The sequence below is a fragment of the Sesamum indicum genome, linkage group LG11, assembly GCF_026168435.1.
Source record: "Sesamum indicum cultivar Baizhima isolate 11 linkage group LG11, ASM2616843v1, whole genome shotgun sequence".
NCBI lineage: Eukaryota > Viridiplantae > Streptophyta > Magnoliopsida > Lamiales > Pedaliaceae > Sesamum > Sesamum indicum.
This window is the reverse complement of record NC_142667.1, coordinates 14,637,174-14,654,877: the sequence shown is the minus strand read 5'-3', so window position 1 is coordinate 14,654,877 and position 17,704 is coordinate 14,637,174. Positions and strand designations below refer to the sequence as shown.

Below are 17,704 nucleotides of genomic sequence, written 5' to 3'. Positions count from 1 at the left end.
TGAAGAATTAGAAATATCGGATTCGGCCCAATTAATAAGATAGGCCCAAGTTGTGTACAGCTCTGGTCTGGGTCAAATAGGCCCAAGTGTGAACTGTCATTTGGGCCTATTATTATAAAGCCCACTAATCTGAAACAAATTATTTCGTAAACCCCCAAAAATATCATCAGTGTTCTGTTCCCCTCGCGAACTCCCCCACCCATTGTTCACCGTCCGCCGGATTATTCAGTTGGCAAAACGAAATGGACAGAGAGTGGGGTTCAAAGCCTGGGAGCGGAGGCGCCGCCTCCGCCCAGAATGAGGCCATCGACCGCCGGGAGCGTCTCCGAAGACTTGCCCTAGAAACCATCGATTTAGCTAAAGATCCCTATTTCATGCGTAACCACCTCGGAAGGTAAAACCTAGAATTCCGTCGCCAAATTACTTTGCTTGCTTATCTCAGTCGTTTTTCCTTGCTCTTATGAGCATCGTGGCGGTGTGTAATTGATGATACTGTATTTTTTTTTTGTGAAAACTATCTCTTTGCAGCTACGAGTGTAAGCTCTGTTTGACATTGCACAATAATGAAGGGAATTACTTGGCGCACACACAAGGGAAGCGTCACCAGACTAACTTGGCTAAGCGAGCGGCTCGTGAAGCCAAAGAAGCACCTGCTCAGCCACAGCCTCATAAGCGCAAAATTGCCCTCAAGAAAATCGGTAATTAGTTCATCCAGTTCCTTTTCTGTCAGTTTGATTTGTTGATGAAGAGAAGCAACTACGTGCTGCTTCCTTCTCTTGGATATTTAATATTGTTGCCATTGTTTTTCCTTGTCACTGAAATTCATGGTATCTTAGAAATGGAGCTGTGAACTTTTTTGCGTGCTTGAGAAGCCATTGTTTCGTTAAGATTCCTTCTTCTTTTTTTCCCCTTCCGTTATAAGTGACTAAGATTGTAGGAATGGAGAATTTAAAGGTCTCAAATGTCTGTTTTCCATGTAACACTCCTTCTAGACTTTTTTTCTTAATGCATTAATTGTCTGCCCATGTTTTGGAAAAATTACGGGATTCACTAAGTTCTACCTTGTTGCTGAAGCTTTAATACCTAAATAAAGACAATTGGTATAGGTAAAGTTGGATATGGGACTTCTTTAACTTTACCTTCTTGTCTTTTGTCTTCTAAAATTCTTTCTCTTGTTGATAGTTAAAATCGGTAGGCCTGGATATCGGGTGACTAAGCAATTTGACCCAGAGACCAAGCAGAGGTCATTGCTTTTCCAGGTATGCACAGTCCTCAAAGTATATTGTTTTTATAACTAGTTCGTGCTTGGTTTTTACTTCTCCTTGTGAAACTTATGAAGTCAAGTAGAAAAGTATTTATTTCTTGTTCCCTTGTCTGGTTTATTTTTTGAAGGTTTTGTACATGATCTCCGGCACTTGACTGCGAGTTCAGTACTTGAGTTTGTTTCTGTGTGCATTTAGCTTCACTGTTGATTGTGTAGACTACAGTGTGGAGCTTTGCATGATGCAGAATAAGGTTGTAAATGCATGAGGCTTAATGATTTTTGCTGTGAATTTGATATGTAGGTTATCCTTCGTGTCAAATATTGGTGCTTAGACATGACTTTGTTTAGTAGACACAAAAGGGGGGGGGGGGGGGGAAGAGAATTGAGGAATAGGAGTAAAAGTTATTTCATGGATAGCATCTTCTGAAAATCTGATGGTTGTTGTTTTCATATTTTGGATGAGGGCAGAACCAGTGATGTTCTACGATTCAGTCAAAGCAATGCCTAGACCTAGTTACTTTAGTCATAACAGGACTCTCCTGCCAAAATTTGTTTTTCTAGATAACTTACTGAAGTAACTTGGATCACGTACTTGATATTATTGATTTGGTGTCTGGAATAATTTTACGACTTGGCGATTTGTGCAGATAGAATACCCCGAGATTGAAGATAATACAAAGCCGAGGCATCGGTTTATGTCATCCTTTGAGCAGGTATCTTCCAGCATTACAAAAGTCCTTTGTGTTTGATATCTATCACATGCTTTTGGTTTAATGTTGACTCTCTATTTGTCTATATGTTGTTAACAACTCCCCTTCCAATTTACTCTCTCTTCTTCTAATGGAACCTGCAGAAAATTCAACCCTTTGATAAAAGATATCAGTATCTTTTGTTTGCTGCTGAACCATATGAAATTATAGCTTTCAAGGTAATAACTCGATCCCAGTATATGGATATCAACTTGCAGCATTTGCAGTTAAGTAAATTCCATCTCAATGTCTTTTAGGTTCCGAGTATAGAGATTGATAAATCAACTCCGAAGTTCTTCTCGCACTGGGATCCAGACTCAAAGATGTTCACGGTATGTATGCATGTAGTCTTTTTTGTTTATAATTTGTATGTCCTGGTGTTAAAAGTTAACATTCAGCTTTGTCCAAACTCCTGGAAGCTGCAATTTGGTCTGGTTTACAATTATTCAGAGCAAGGTCAAATTAATTCATTACAGGTCAACCTGTATATTTAGAACTGAAGGTTTAGCACCCTGGATTATTAGGCCTGTATGCCACTCTTGGATTTATTTCCTCTTTGGGAACACCCAAAAGCTAGTTGTTAATAATTGCAATCCAAAATTCTTGCAAAATGATTTATAGAAACTTTAGTGCAATACTAGACCTGCTCCTCCCGCATGAATGCAGTTTTATTTACAACATTACTAGGACAAATATATAATGCTGATTCTCTTCCTATTGATTTGAGCTGGACCAGCATACCTTCAGGATCTTATGACTTAGTGAAACTGTTTTGTGGGATCTTTGAATGCGCAGTTACAGTTATACTTCAAGGCAAAGCCACCAGAGGCAAACAAACCACAAGCTGCTCCAGTGGCTAATGGGACATCAGCTCCTGGTGCCCCACCAAGGCCTTTGCCTCCACCACCCCAAGCTCCGCCGCCACCTCCCCCACAAGGACCTCCTCCATCAGCACCAGCTGGAAATCTTCCCAGGCCTCCCCCTGCACCAGGATCATTGCCTCTCCCTCCTCCTCCTATGGCCAATGGACCGAGGCCTATGCCTCCAGGCGGAAATTTGCCTGCTCCTCCGCCTCCGCCAGTAGGTAGTGGTGCAATGGCAAACTTTACCCCCGGTGCACAAATGGGAAGGCCTCCTATGATGCCTCCCCAAGGGTTCCCTGGGCAACAAATGCAGGGCCAGGGGATGTACCCACCCCCACCACCTCCTAATATGGGTTGAGTCTGTCCTGTATGATAGCAGAAGCAGATATCCATCAGTGTGACGTTCTCTCATTTAAACAATAGGAATCTACTATTTTGAGTCAGCCTTCGTCACCTAATGTGTTCTTTTAATATGGGACCAGTAAAGAGTTTTTTTTTTTTTTTTTTTTTAATCTTTTTAACTTCTGTGTTCCTAAATAGATATCCGATATAAAAACTTTATGCATGAGGATTATCCTTTCATTGCCATTCTTCCAGTTGTTTAGTTATAATAAAACTTAAAACTTGATGGACATGGTAGCTTGTGGGAGCATTGGCAATTCTGTTACGTATATATGCATACTAAATGAGCAGAAGGAAGAAAATTTAAGTGTTATGTCAAAAAAAAAAGGCAAAATGAGGTACCTAGTGTACAATAGAGTTTAACATGGAAGAAACCTACGGAATGCATATTCTGGACATATCGATCAACTACGAAGTGAATGTTGATGTGAAAAAGGAAGCAATTGTCCATTTGCTTTGTCGATGTGAAAGAGGAAGCAATTGTCCATTTGCCTTGTCGATGTGAAAGAGGAAGCAATTGTCCATTTGCTTACTTCATTCATAAGCTCGTTGGTTGAATGATCGAGTTGAAAAGTCGGAGAAAGTCCCTGTATCATATTGTCTCTCCAAAACTTATCCCACATAAGTCAAGATGTGGTTTAAGTGTGATTTTAAGAGATCTTAGACTTCAACTCGCCCCAAGATTTGTTTGCGGACAAACTTGATTGTTGCAAAGGCCATATATACACCCAAGATCAACTGAATGTGATGCTTCTCAGAAGATGGGCCTCGTTTGTCTGAAAACTTGAGCACATACGGCCATGATTCTTCTGCAATGCAGCTGTCTACAACCAATGTTACACTTATCTGCACATGCAGTGTAGTTGGAGAAGCCATACTTCTTGATGATAAACTGTAAGGCACCCCATACAGCCAATACACGACAAAATTAAGTTGCCAATTGCTTAGCACCAAAATCGAAGATTTATTTACCAAAAGTCGCATAATACAATAATAAAACTACAGAATTTAGGCATGGACTCAGAAATGGCTAAATTAGCTCTGCTTAACCTCGTTACAGACAATAGCACATGAACTTTGGAGCCACTCAAAATGGAATCGAATGGCTGGCTTTCAGAGGATTGAAGGGGAGGGAAAAAGAACTTGGTCGGCCGCAAGCACAGAAATCATTCAGGTCCGAAACCCACCACAGCATTTGGTGGAAAAACCTTCTTAATGAAATCCAAAAAGCGTTCAGAGTAGAATGAAGGATCGACAGCAGAGATTGATACTGAATCGAACTGCATGGACTTATATGCATGTTCAATCTTTTTACTTATGTTGTATTCTTGCAGGATGTCAATAATACCCAAGTATAAGACAACATCATAAACCTCGTGAAACATCTCTGTATCATCACCGCCGGGAATATGCTCTGCTCTTGCTGGCATATTCACTCCAAGCTGGATTTGGAGTCTGTTAAGTGAAACCAAATTACAAGTATTACAAACCATAAGACTGGCATAATGTCATTATCCAAATGGAAACCACATTTTGTGATTTTAATTATTTGAACAATGTTTTTTATCCTTCAGAGAGAGATTCTTAATCCAATGGAAACGTTTGTTCTTCAATCTTTCGCCATTTAATCAGAGTATGGAATTTAAACTTCTGGCTAAATTTTTACCCTAATGATGAGACTGGTGATCAAAGATAAAAAAGAAAACTAAACAGATGACATACTAAAGGATTAAGTTATATGGTAATACCTTGCTGTACCAGGAAGGAGAAGATCAACTTCCTTGTCCCCAGTTGAAGATGATGCTCGCAATCGGCTACCTCGGATATGTGGTCCCACAACCACGCTACTGTCATCAGTACCACGAGGGACCAAAACAAGGCCTTCCGGAGATATTTCATCCTCCATTGATTCTAAGGTTTTAAATCAGGAATTGAAAAGGAGAGCTCAGTTATTAAAAAGAAATTTGGCAAGGTAAAAATTGTTATTATGTGTTCAGTAGGCATAGTGTTAGGACATCAAATGATACTGTGGTGTCATGCAATAATAAGCAGATTCCAACATGGTTAATTGCTACAACTTTCCATGTGTATTTCAAATAGAATAGCTGACAATCTCAAATCAAGAACTGTCAGTTTCAAGACCTAGAAAGTTTGGTCAAACTCTAGCTTAGAACTTGTCAATGAAAACTTATCATATTACTTGTCAATGAAAACTTACCATCTTCAGCAACAATCCCCAATCCATCCACTGACATACGCTGACTGTAAGACATTAGAGATCGTAGGTGTTGCGGTGCTCGGTAATGAACACCTAGCAATAGACTGTAATCCATTATGTTCTCTGATTCCAAGAATTTGCTATCTATTTCAATCTGCCTGCACAGTGTGGAAACAACAAGCAGTATAACTATGTTGTCGGATAAACTACATGAAACTTGAAATGCAAGTATGAAATTTCAGGCATATCACTCAATTAATACTTCAGCTCAAATGGGGGAAACAAGAAGCAAAAGCCAAAATACATGTTATGTAATTAGAACTTTGGATGAAACCAAGATTGGAGTCGCCAAGGAGGGGTTAAAAGAATAAGACAACCCTTTTTTTCTCATAGGACCACTGAAATCGAGATAAAAAAAAGAATCTGCCTATTAACTGGAGTGTGAGTTGTTTTGCTTGCGACGCCTATCTTACTGCAGGGTAGTGAGAAGAGCAAATTAACTCAGACCTACATACAAAGTTGTTGGTGATAACATGGTAGAAGAAAAGAAATTGCAACATGAAATTCTTTCAGATTTTCACCAAAGAAATAATTGTGGATAACACCTAAACAGTACTACAAAGTCCATAGTTCTCATAATGCAAACTTCCAATGACACTCGCTGTGCTTTGTTAGCATGTAACAACGTGAAAAAAGACAGAGTTAAGGTGACAAAGAAAGCAAATCTTCATGATTAATGCTGACTTACTGTAGAAGGGCAACCCGCCAAGATGGTTCCAAATAAAAGCAGTAATTTAAATCCAGATCCTTAAGTATTGTATTCTCGTCAATTTCAACCTTGTCAGCAGACCGTCCTAATGAAGAACCTTTCAGATCAAATCTTCGATGGATTCTTAACTCCGTGCAGAACATATTTCCCATTACTACGAAACGGAACTGCAAAGCATTAAGGGAAGCCTTAAAGTTAGTTGACCACTGAGATACAAAAGTAAGTTGATCCAAGCAAGCAAGCATGAAGAAACACAAGTTCTCCTGAAGAAAAAGGCCTTAAAGCCAATCATTTTGAAAACCTCGTGCTCGGAATAGAAGCAAATTCGCCTAGGTCTCTTCAGCCAGTTTAATTGGAAATCAATTCATAAAAAATAACTTAAGATGTGATAAGCCAATTAGAGACATCAATAGAGGTAGACTGAGGAAGGCAGAAAATTGCCTCTCGATATACCAAACAACGCCTCATGTTTAGCATACTAAATGGAATTTTCCTGTGTCATAACCATAGGTCATTTCTCAGCTTGGAAACTTAAAGTTACATATCATGTTGGTGACTCGGGCACATTCAATATGCCAAGTTTACATAGATTCCATGGGGTAATTCAGAATGAAATTGACTTCATTTCAAGTGAAGCACAAAATGATAGAACTGGTAATGTGATCAACTTGTAGAGTAGCTTGCGTCAACTATTTTGGGACATCTGATTAACTAGGAGCTGTTAAAAGTCTGAGTTATACTTCTGAATAAATCATAAAGTGGTTGATATTAGCGACTTAGATGTGTTATGATGGAAAACTTTAGCCACAGAAAAATGAAAAAGTTTAAGTTGCGGTGGACATTACCTTCTGACCACTGGAGGGTTTAATCCGGTGGAGACCAAAAAATTTTGTTATAAGAGTGTTTTCGTATCTGCGCACATGACGATGATAGTTTGGGAGCATCCGCAGCAGAACCTACACGCGAGATCACTGATCAAAATAAATCTAGCAACATTAATCTTATACCATGCTGATTGTGAATTTGAGTGAACAAATATTAGCTTCTATAAGACAAGGCCACATGAAATATAACGGAGGTCATCACAAATACGAGCAATATCTATAGCTCCAACTCAACCCTGTGCAACTTGAGATAGTTGGTCAAGCACTTGAAAGGTAATAGAGGAAACTTGCTAAACTACAATGTTATATCGTGAAAGTGATGGAGTAAGTCATCATAATTAACAAGGATCTTCTCCCGTAGATTCATAGCTGAAAAACCATTCTTCTTCATGGTGACAGCTAACTCATTATTTACCGGTTTGAGGTTTGATACTTTTTTGGCCATTCTTTACTTTCCTGATAAGTTCATATACTTACTGTGTTTCTGCATTCTTCATTTCTTCTACACCCTCTTCTCTTGTTCATCTTGCTCCTCTTTCCTTTGATCACCAGACTTGGGAATTTCATATCTTAGTCTGAAGAAGGTTATAAGAATTATGAAAGTTCCCCAGGTCTTCTTCCCTAACCATCCTCATGATTTTCCTCCTAATTTTTAACAATGTCAATTCTATTACATTTCTCTATTACTAGGTTCCCTCATATTTCGTATCTATTATGTTAAATAATTATAATTAGCCTGAGGATCCTGATGTAAATGGTGCGCAAAAAGAACGCTGTCCTGAATTGTAAAAGTCCTTTACATCTTCCACATTTCAAACTCCATTGCTTCTGTGCACCAATCAATCCCTCACCCCACCAAAGAAAAACTATACATTAAAGTATAAGAAAAATCCCATGTTTAGCATTCAGAAAATGTCCCTTGAGAGAAGGTAAGCATCAACTGGAAGCAAGGAAATAAGAGCAGATCAAGAGCTTGAACCTTCACTTCGGATTTTCGCAATGTTTTGATCATAAAACGATCATCTTGAGACAGGAAAAAGACACTGCCACTCTTCCCTGGAGATGAGAGTTCTCTTAGGGCATCATTTCCACATATTGACATCATGTAGTCGGCAGCATCAATCTTAAACATTTCTCTGAGATCCCTATAAGACCAAACAACAATTGGAGGTCACATTGGAGCAAATTAAAATAAAAAAAGAAAGTCAGTAGTAACCTAGGATAACATTCATATTTTTGTTATGCTGGATGCACAACTGCCATACATGAAAAGAACACAGAAGATGAGGCAAAAGAGTGCTTAAACAGTTTTCTGACAAGGGATAACAATACTAATTGAACTCATTTGTTTCCCTCTGTTAAAGCAAATTTATACCTAGATGTTTAGACAGGGAATGGATATATGATGGGAGCACTAGACGAATAGATACAACTATGACTCATCAGATATTTCTGTGTCAAGCAAGAGATAGATACACCTGATTCAAATGCACAAAATAAGATACGACGTGAGGATACTGAAGATATGAAGAAAAAAAGCATAGGAGACGACAAATAAAGCTACTCCATGATTATTTCACAACTGCTTGTGTGTGAAATTCCAAAAGAATAAGAGAAGTACAACAAAATCCTTGACAAGTTATGCACATCCAATAATTTTCTCACCACCAACAATTAGGCATCTTATGGCAGACAAACAATCCCAGCATAGTGCTAATGACGAAAGGATGCTCTACAACGAACCTGAAAACCATTGGGCAGTAATCTTTCCACTTGAAATCCTCAGACTGATGGGGAGGTGTCAGTTGTGACCCCTCTTTAGGAAAGTTCATCCAAAAGCTGGCACGAGGACCAAAATCAGTCGCCCTGACTTCTCGCCTGTGTATGGGAGTAATTTTTCCCACAGTATATCTGGTCATATGCTAAGAGCTCTTCAGTGTTGATTTATGACTGAGGCAGTCAAAGGGTTAAAAAGGAAATAACCTAGGATGCATAAGTAACATTTATTCTACTTGAATGAGCCAATATACTGCCTTCAAAAATCAGTCATCTTTCAACTAATGAACCTAAATAACAATCAAATTCATGGGTACAAGCCTGCAAACCAAAGTGCACAGGCCTGAAATGGAGGTTTGCTATCTACACATAGATTAAAGTCATGGATGAACATTTTTCTCCAGTCTTGTGTTCATCAATATGCTACAGCTGAAGCAAACCAATGCAGGTTAGCCTGCACTTGTAACCTTCCATTGCGACATACATATGTATCAAACTTAGCTAATACCATGAATTCAATGGATGTGGCAGACATTTGAATGGAAATACAAAAAAACTGCACTAGTTAATTATAATTCCCACCTGATTCCAAGCTGCAAACTTAGCATCAAATCGTAACTCCTGTGGCCTTTAATAATTTGTTCACCTGGTCTCTTAATCTCTCTCGCAAGTCTCTTCTGTCGCCTTTTGGCTCTTCTAGATGATGGTGAAAAGCGATTACTTAATACAAGCTCACTGATTAGTACCCCTTGCATGTACTCTCTTTCGAGGATTGGAGGGTTCATGTCATCCTCATTATCTCCGCCATCTAACATAGCTTCAGACACACTTGATGACCTAGCATGCCCCAGAACTTTCTCAATAGATACCTCAAGACTCCAACGTCTTTCCAGGGAAACATTTGTGTTGCGAGATTGTTCCATATTTAATAGGCTTCCCTTAGAGAGTTTATCAGATGAGTTGCGGACGGAAACCTGGTTCCGACCAACCTTAACATCTCCCATATCTACAGACGTTGCATGTTGAATATGGGAAACCTGATTTTGTTTTCTAAAATCAGGCAGCAATCCTTGTTTTCTCAAAGCATTAAGGTATAACTGCTGACCAGCCGGAAGCCTGTTGCCTTTGGGATAGAACGTACCTTTTCCATCCTTCAGGCCCCGGGTCCAAGTTCCAACATAGCAGCCACCATCGGTCCATGTGTATACACCGAAGCCATGCATCATACCGTTTAACCAGCTTCCTTCAAATGAATCACCATTGATCCAAGTAAGAGTTCCTTTACCAGACATTTTACCCCCCTTCATATTACCCAAATACACATTTCCATTAGCCCATGTGTATTTACCCGGTCCTTCAGGGGTTCCCTGAATCCATGATCCTTCAAACACATCTCCGTTTGGAAAATTTTGATACCCCAAACCATGCTTTAAGTTCAACCGCCACCGGCCCTTGTAGATCAAATTGTCCGGTCTTGTATATGTCCCAGTGCCATGCATATAACCACCTGCAAACTCACCCTCATAAACAGCACCAGATGACCATTGAAGTTTTCCATATCCATGCCTCACCCCCCGTCTCCACTCACCCTCATATTTGCAACCATCTGCCCAGACGTAGTCCCCTGAACCCTCGGGCATATTGCCAAGCAGGGAGCCTGAGTAAGATTCTCCATTAGGCAGTAAGATTTCTCCAGATCTAAAGGCGTTGCTCTCGGAAGAAGCATGAGAAACCTCTCCATTTAATTCAGTTAAGCGGATTTTTTCATTAGATACTATGGAATCAAGAGATTTTGTCCTGTCGGATAAAGAGAGTGCCCTTTGAACCTTATTAGCAATGGCCACAGGGCCAGACATGCATAATGCTAAAGAGTTTTCAGTTCCAAACTAGACTGATGGAAAGATCCTGGAATGTTCTCATGAGCTCAGGACAAAGGCATTCAGCACAGAACTACTTCTGCAATTTCTTGCCTTCATACCTTACAAAAGAGAAATACAATTATTGAACAAGAAGAATATAATTGAGGACAGACATCAATTGAAATTTCATGTCCTTTTAAGATGGACTAGCATTCCTGATTTAAGCTAAACAAAATTCATCAAACAAACTTCTTCAAAACATGATTAATGCAGTTCAACTGGAAAACAGACTGGATAAGCATACACTGTAGAGGACTAGACGAACTCAAGAGGAATTACTAAAGAAGCAAACAGATCTAACACTTGGAAATGCTGATCAATCAATCAATTTCAATTAATTTACCTCAGTTCCCAGCATATCAGAATTACCAACGACAAAGTCTTTGTTCACATACATCATTACACTGAATAAATTCACCCAGCTATATCAACATCATCTCAAATGCTATCAAACAGTAACCACATTATATGTACATCCTCAAAGTTGAAATACCAAAAAGAATACAGAAGTACCAAATTAGAACAAACAACGGAAGCAAACAAGAATCACAAAAACCATACAACTCAACAGTGTTAATCCTCACTTGCTAGCCTCAAACTTCATTTTCCACCTCCCTGCAAAAGAACAATGTCAGATTATCTCTCTCTCTCTCTCTCTCTCTCTCTCTCTCTCCACTCTTGACACGTTGACCTCTGTCTACCATTCAACAAAGACTACCAGAAATAAAATAAAACGACCAAGCCCTGAAACTTCAATTTTAAAAACAAACCCATAGTCAACTTTTCAAGAATTATCTTCCAAATGGCATCAAAAAGAAAAAGAAAAAAGAGGTACCTTCTTCAATGCAGAGAAAGGTGTGAAAATGGGAGGAGAATAAGAAGGAAAGAAGTTGATGTTTTTGGGTGTCTGGGGTTTCTTTATTCAGTTAATTTCAGTTGAGCTTTTTGATGATGGGATCCGATTCTGCTAAAAATGGAGAAAAAAAAAATCAAGAACGGCTCGACCTCCAAGAACTCAAACTCACTCTTAAAACTGCAAACTCCCCAACGCACATTAAAATAACGTGCATATCTTATCACATATAGATGCCACTAATTATTGTACATACATATCTATCAAACTATCATTATTATTATTATATTTTTCTTGAAATTGACAATATAATATAATATATATATATATATATGTGGGTGTGAATTGAGTCTCCCTCAATTGTCACAGACCAATAACACTTTTTGGTCCCAATGAAATTGTAAGCCTATACTCTTTTTGAGTAGGCAATGAAGGGTAAGGGATTTAAATGATAAAAAATACATATATATTAGGGAAAAAAAAATAATGCTACTGAGAATCTAAACTTAGAGGTGTTTTTCTTAAATTTAAAATGTTTTATAAGTTTCTACATTTTATAAGATGCTTTAAAAATTTAATTATAATTCAAAATCGTGTAAATAGATATTTATAGTTTATGAAAAAAAATATATCAATTACATTAAAGATAAAAATGAGATATTAACAAAATATTGTGGTTATTTTTATCTGTTAGATGTTAAAGATAAGAAGTCAAAAGATCTTATTTATAAAAAAAATTGGATTTACTTTTTCTTTAAAAAAAAAGCTTATAAAATTATAAATATCCCATTTTGAAATTTCATAACTTGTTCACTATATAAATTTACCAGATAATTTTATATAACTTTTTTAAATTCTATAAAAATCTTAGTCTCAAAATCGTAATTACTGGTTCACTAATTCATAAATTATTACCTGAAATTTTCAAATTACTATTAAATCTATTTGAAGGTACATAAAACTTAATTTTTTTATATTTCTAGTATCATATTTTTCTTAATATTATTTTGCCAAAAAAAAAAAAGAAAAAGGAAAATCTGGAGAGTTGTGGTCAAGGCATTTAGAGGTGGGCCTTAGTAATATTGTTGGAAAATGAAATATAAATTAAAATAGAGGCCACGCCCTAGTCTTGAAAAAAGCTATACATTGAGAGCCCCACTAACAAGTTGCAAATATAGATTCTGCTTTTTAAACTACAATATAGGTAGGACAAATCAACTCTTTATTTCAAAATCTAGCATTTATTTTAAGGTTAATTACACCGCCCTTTGCTCAATTTTGATTTAAGTGTATATAAATTTACGTGATTTGAAAAATTACATCTAACATAATTTTGTATCTGTTTTCGTCCAATAAATAAATTTCTATGTTAGTCAAAATTCATAAAATTTATTGATATTAATAAATAAAATTAAACGAAAATTCATTTTACCTTCAATTGATTTTGTTACTTACTTATTAAAAGTCAGACAGATTTTTTGAGTATTTCTAAGGTAGGGGCCCGGGCGAGGGGCGACTAGGGTGCGGTGAGAACAAATTTAGGAGCGTTTTTCCTATACCTAACCCATTATTCTTTTTGCCTTAAATGGTTTTCACATTTTACTAAATTATCAATTCAAGATAGAAAGAAAATAAAATGAATTTTTTATTTTAAATTTTGTTATGTTTTCTATTCAATTTAACATATACGTAATACGTATACAAAAATATATTATCTGAAAAATATTTTATACACAATATTCTAATTTAACATATACATGATGCAGGTACAAGAATTAAATTATCTAAGATACACACAAAATAACATATATATATATATATATACAAGAAAATAAAAAATTCAACTCAAAAAAAGGAAATGATAAAAGTCAAGTTCATACGCTGTTCGGCGCTCCACCAACCCACTGTGGAACATGGAACATTTCGTCATGGGCGTGCCCGATAGTGACATTTGGGGCCTGCCCTGCCCAAATACCCCCTCTTCCTACTCTTAAGTTGTTACACAACATTTGAATTCATTTTAAATTCAACCCTACCAAAACTTAAGTTCAAGTTAATTTGAATTTGAATCTTGATTCTAACTCTCAACTTGGAAAACTCAAAAATTTATCCCGTCGCCCACATAATTTTTTTTTTATAGACTGAATTAACTGTTCTATTCTAAATTACGTTGCATCTTTACTCTCTTAAATAAATGCACGCAACGCGTATAAAGATAACATCATTTATTTTATGTAAGAATATATCTTATATGCGTGATAAATGTGTATTTAAATAGAATAAAAGATACAACAAGATTTAAACAAAAGATTTCTCCACTCAATATATATTATAGTTTTTGTCAATGAACAACGTAGTAAGAAAAAATAAATAAATAAAGTAGTATTCCTCTCGTCCTAGTAATTCTGACGTTGCCCCTCAACGAAAACAACCACCGCTATTGCACTTCGAAAAAGCCGGGTGAACAGAAAAAAAAGTAGTACGATGGCTGTCCAAACGCCACTATCCAACATATGTATAATATTTCAATTTGATTTTTTAAGGGAAAAAAAGATAAAATAATTTTGAAATTGGCAACTAGTAAAAGTGGATAATTAAATAAATTAGTGAGGTAGGAATGAAATGAGGCGGTGATTGGATGGTAAGTAAAGTCATCACAACCTAGGATATGATTAACTATGTCTACTTGCTGCCAAGTGCCAAATTGACACTAATTAATGACCGCAATGAAGAGGTCTTAATCAGGTATTAAAAGGCTAACCTTTTGGTATTATGTTAGAATTATCTGGTGAAGGGGTTGGATTTGGTCCGACTGTGTCCATATCATCTGCACTAGAACACGTTGAAATTTAGTTTTTGGCATATCGTACGGGTTATGACATCATTGTAATTGGGGAATTAATGTTATCGTAGAAATAACAACTTTTGTAATGTTTTCATCATTGTACGTATAAAGTTCTTAATTACTAGCTTAATTAGGTTATTGATTTGTCACAATCGTGTAATAGTATTCTTTCAAGAATACAATAATCTTTATGTTATGATCCACAATAGAAAAATAAGCACATTTTATCCCATGACACATTTTCATAAGATATATTAACAAAAAATGCCATATACTAACTAGCACCTGGCTGTGACGGCCTTACACTATTGGTCTAGTTAGATATAAGATTATCACTTCTGGTTTCATAACTTTTAAAAAATTAATATTTTTTTGTTCCACGTCACATGAGATTTATTATTAAATATCTAACGAAAAATGTATCATGGGACCAAAAATACTATTTTATGAAAGTTTCTAGATAAAAAATGAGAATATCGTAACCGATGAGAGTAAAGAAAAACAGTAAGTTACATACGGAATGTCAAATGCTGTTTCCTCGATCCACAATTATCATTAATCTAATTAATTCTACCTCCGCAATTATCATTTTATCCAAATTAATGTGGTCCAGCAAAGTAGTGAACTTTGTATTTGCATGTCCCTTGAGCTGGAAAGTAATGGTTGAACGTTCATATAGTTTTATGAAATGCAATAATTCAGACCACCTAACTTGTTTTTGAACTCATTGTTTCCGTACTTGTTTGGTATTGTTTAAGTTCTCAGTACAAAAAAAAAAAAAAAAAGTACAAGTCAAAAACCCTAATACGTACACAAACACATACGTTGTACATTGTACCAACCTTAGCTTAAAGACTCAAATAATGAAATGAATAAAACAAGCAATCCAGCTCATACCAGTGTTATAAATATATATATATATATATATATTCTATTTTAATTAGGCATCAAACTTTTAATTAAACAAATTCTCCCTGAATTTATGAGTGCAATACTACTATACTACTTAATTGAAGGAATTAATTAAATCTTAATTAATAATATTAATAATGAATGCGACGATGGAATAATTCAAGAATACTAACAAGAAGTTTCTTAAGTACGTACTATACATTACGAATATGTGGTTTCAATCAAGTATGTGCAAAATTGCAATGTACCCCATATCAACAGTTTAGACATGGGTTTTTTTCTATTGTTTTTTTCTACATAGAGCTTTTTGCTATATTCTGATATAAAGGTAAATTAATATTTTCATATGTCTAAAAGTTTAAACTGTTAGTAAGAAAAACTATATAATATATAATGTCTCAATACACTCCGCCGCATGCAATATTAAAAGCTAGGACCACTTATTTGATCTATTTTTAATATCACGTTAAACGACAGCTTCATCCAAAAAAAAAAATTATTAGAAAAAAAAATATTTAATATTTATTATCTTAACACGTCAACAAGCCTTACATGTAAAATGTTTTTTTTAGCAGTGATATTCTACCTTAAGTTTTTTATTTGATTTAATTTTGATACCATATTAAACATCACCCCATCTAAAAATTTTAAATTATTAAAGAGAAGAGTAGTTTAATTTCTTAACAAACCGCCCACTGCATCAGCAAAACACGCATTTATTTTCTGGGGAAAAATCTTCATCTAAAACTGGAAAGGCAGTCGTGTAAAGATGAAATTGGTTTACGCTATAATGATCATCGTGTTGGACACCAACTTTGTGGATGGAGCCCATAAGACACACACGATGATCAATGTTGGTCGGTATTCAGTGATGGTGAGAAAGACAGCTTAATTTTCAGCAGCAAACACATCTGCCGCACCCAACTCTTCATTTTCTCATGATTGCCAAAAAGAAATTAAAAAGAGAGTGTGTCGGAACAGTGATCAATCTAATCAAAATGGTGGGAGTGGATGGACAGAGATGTGTGTCAAGAATTGAAATATTCAGAGGATTGTCGTTCGGTAAAAGTGTTATCAGTGGTTGAGCTAATAATCCATCAGAAAGAAAATTAAAAGCATCTTTGTACGTACCGGCTTCTCTTGTCATTTTTCTAAAGTTTTCCAATATTCCTGACGCACTGTCCGGCAGCCGCCGACCTCCACCGCCGTGCTTATATTTATATTTCAAACGTTTCCTTAATTACGTTTGTGGGCATCAATAAATAATTAATAAATGAAGTGGATGATGATAATGATAATGATGATGATGTTTCATTAATTTGGTAGGGCTGCTGTGGTGGCCCTTTCTTGCCACCTGCTGCATGTATTACCTACAAAGGTTTGTGCTGGACCGGAGATATTTGTGGTTTGTGGTCTGTGTAGTGCCACCTCTCACCATATAAATGTTTGAAATTATTAATTATTTTTTCTTGAATTGGACACTAATTATATGATGAGTATATGACGTTTATCATTTAATTGATTCAAATCTGACCAAATTCTACTGAAATCAGAAATTGCCCGTTAATAAATTAGATAAAGAAGAATGTAACAAATTATTAGAGATTCACAGGATGTAATATTAACTTTTGTTGGGGTTTCGCTGTCTTCCAAACAAAGAATTTGTGTGCGTGTCTGAAGTGCCAAACACTACCGTACAATTCCTGAGGTTCCCATCATCAATGATCATCACCACCACATGTTATATGTGTTTCTTGGTTTTTTCACGGATCAATGATTATTATTTCTATTTCCCCTATGGAATGGTTTAAAATTAATTCATATTATACTTAATATTGAGTGATCATCTAATTACGTCATATTCTCAACATTGACTGTAATATATATACATATATATATATATATTCCCCAAAATCAATACCAAATAATTTATTTATTTTTTATTTTAATGATAAACCTTTAAAAACACCTGTCCTAAACAAAATGACTAAAAATGTAATAAACCAAACATAGAACTTATTATGTGTGTTAGGTTAATAATTTTGCACTAATCTAAAACAAGAAAAAGAATCATCATCATCTAGAGCAGATTGCTCGTAAGTACCAAATCTATGTGTATATGTCACTGTCTTGGACAAAGATTTACTATAAAATATATAGCAAACCGTTCAAAAAGCAGGTACGCCCAAAACCCTTAATCAACACTACATTGATTATTAATGCATAATCGCTATCCATATTTTTTTATTA

General features: G+C 35.9%; 2 protein-coding genes across 8 annotated transcripts; one reads left to right on the top strand and one right to left on the bottom strand.

Moving 5' to 3' along the window:
- The first annotated feature begins 151 nt into the window (after positions 1–151).
- LOC105174245 (hydroxyproline-rich glycoprotein family protein) lies at positions 152–3,458 on the top strand. The gene is made up of 7 exons (XM_088875827.1): positions 152–394; positions 529–698; positions 1,183–1,259; positions 1,912–1,977; positions 2,118–2,192; positions 2,271–2,345; positions 2,809–3,458. The coding sequence occupies exons 1-7, from the start codon at positions 243–245 to the stop codon at positions 3,232–3,234; spliced, it is 1,041 nt and encodes a 346-aa protein (XP_088731953.1). The 5' UTR covers positions 152–242; the 3' UTR covers positions 3,235–3,458.
- A 748-nt stretch (positions 3,459–4,206) lies between these two features.
- LOC105174246 (phosphatidylinositol 4-phosphate 5-kinase 9) lies at positions 4,207–16,687 on the bottom strand. Of its 7 annotated transcripts, none has more exons than XM_020697870.2 (10): positions 11,680–11,910; positions 11,406–11,459; positions 9,508–10,903; positions 8,893–9,060; positions 8,129–8,294; positions 7,111–7,221; positions 6,245–6,432; positions 5,497–5,654; positions 5,027–5,189; positions 4,207–4,733 (listed from the first exon to the last, which is right to left on the bottom strand). In XM_020697870.2, exons 3-10 carry the CDS (start codon positions 10,779–10,781, stop codon positions 4,445–4,447), a joined length of 2,517 nt encoding a protein of 838 aa, XP_020553529.1. In that variant the 5' UTR covers positions 10,782–10,903; positions 11,406–11,459; positions 11,680–11,910; the 3' UTR covers positions 4,207–4,444. The 7 variants fall into 7 exon arrangements, with proteins under 7 accessions (XP_020553529.1, XP_088731948.1, XP_088731950.1 ...); XM_088875822.1 differs by having other exon boundaries at positions 11,414–11,459; XM_088875824.1 differs by having other exon boundaries at positions 9,508–10,895; positions 11,414–11,459.
- Between the last annotated feature and the right edge of the window lie 1,017 nt (positions 16,688–17,704).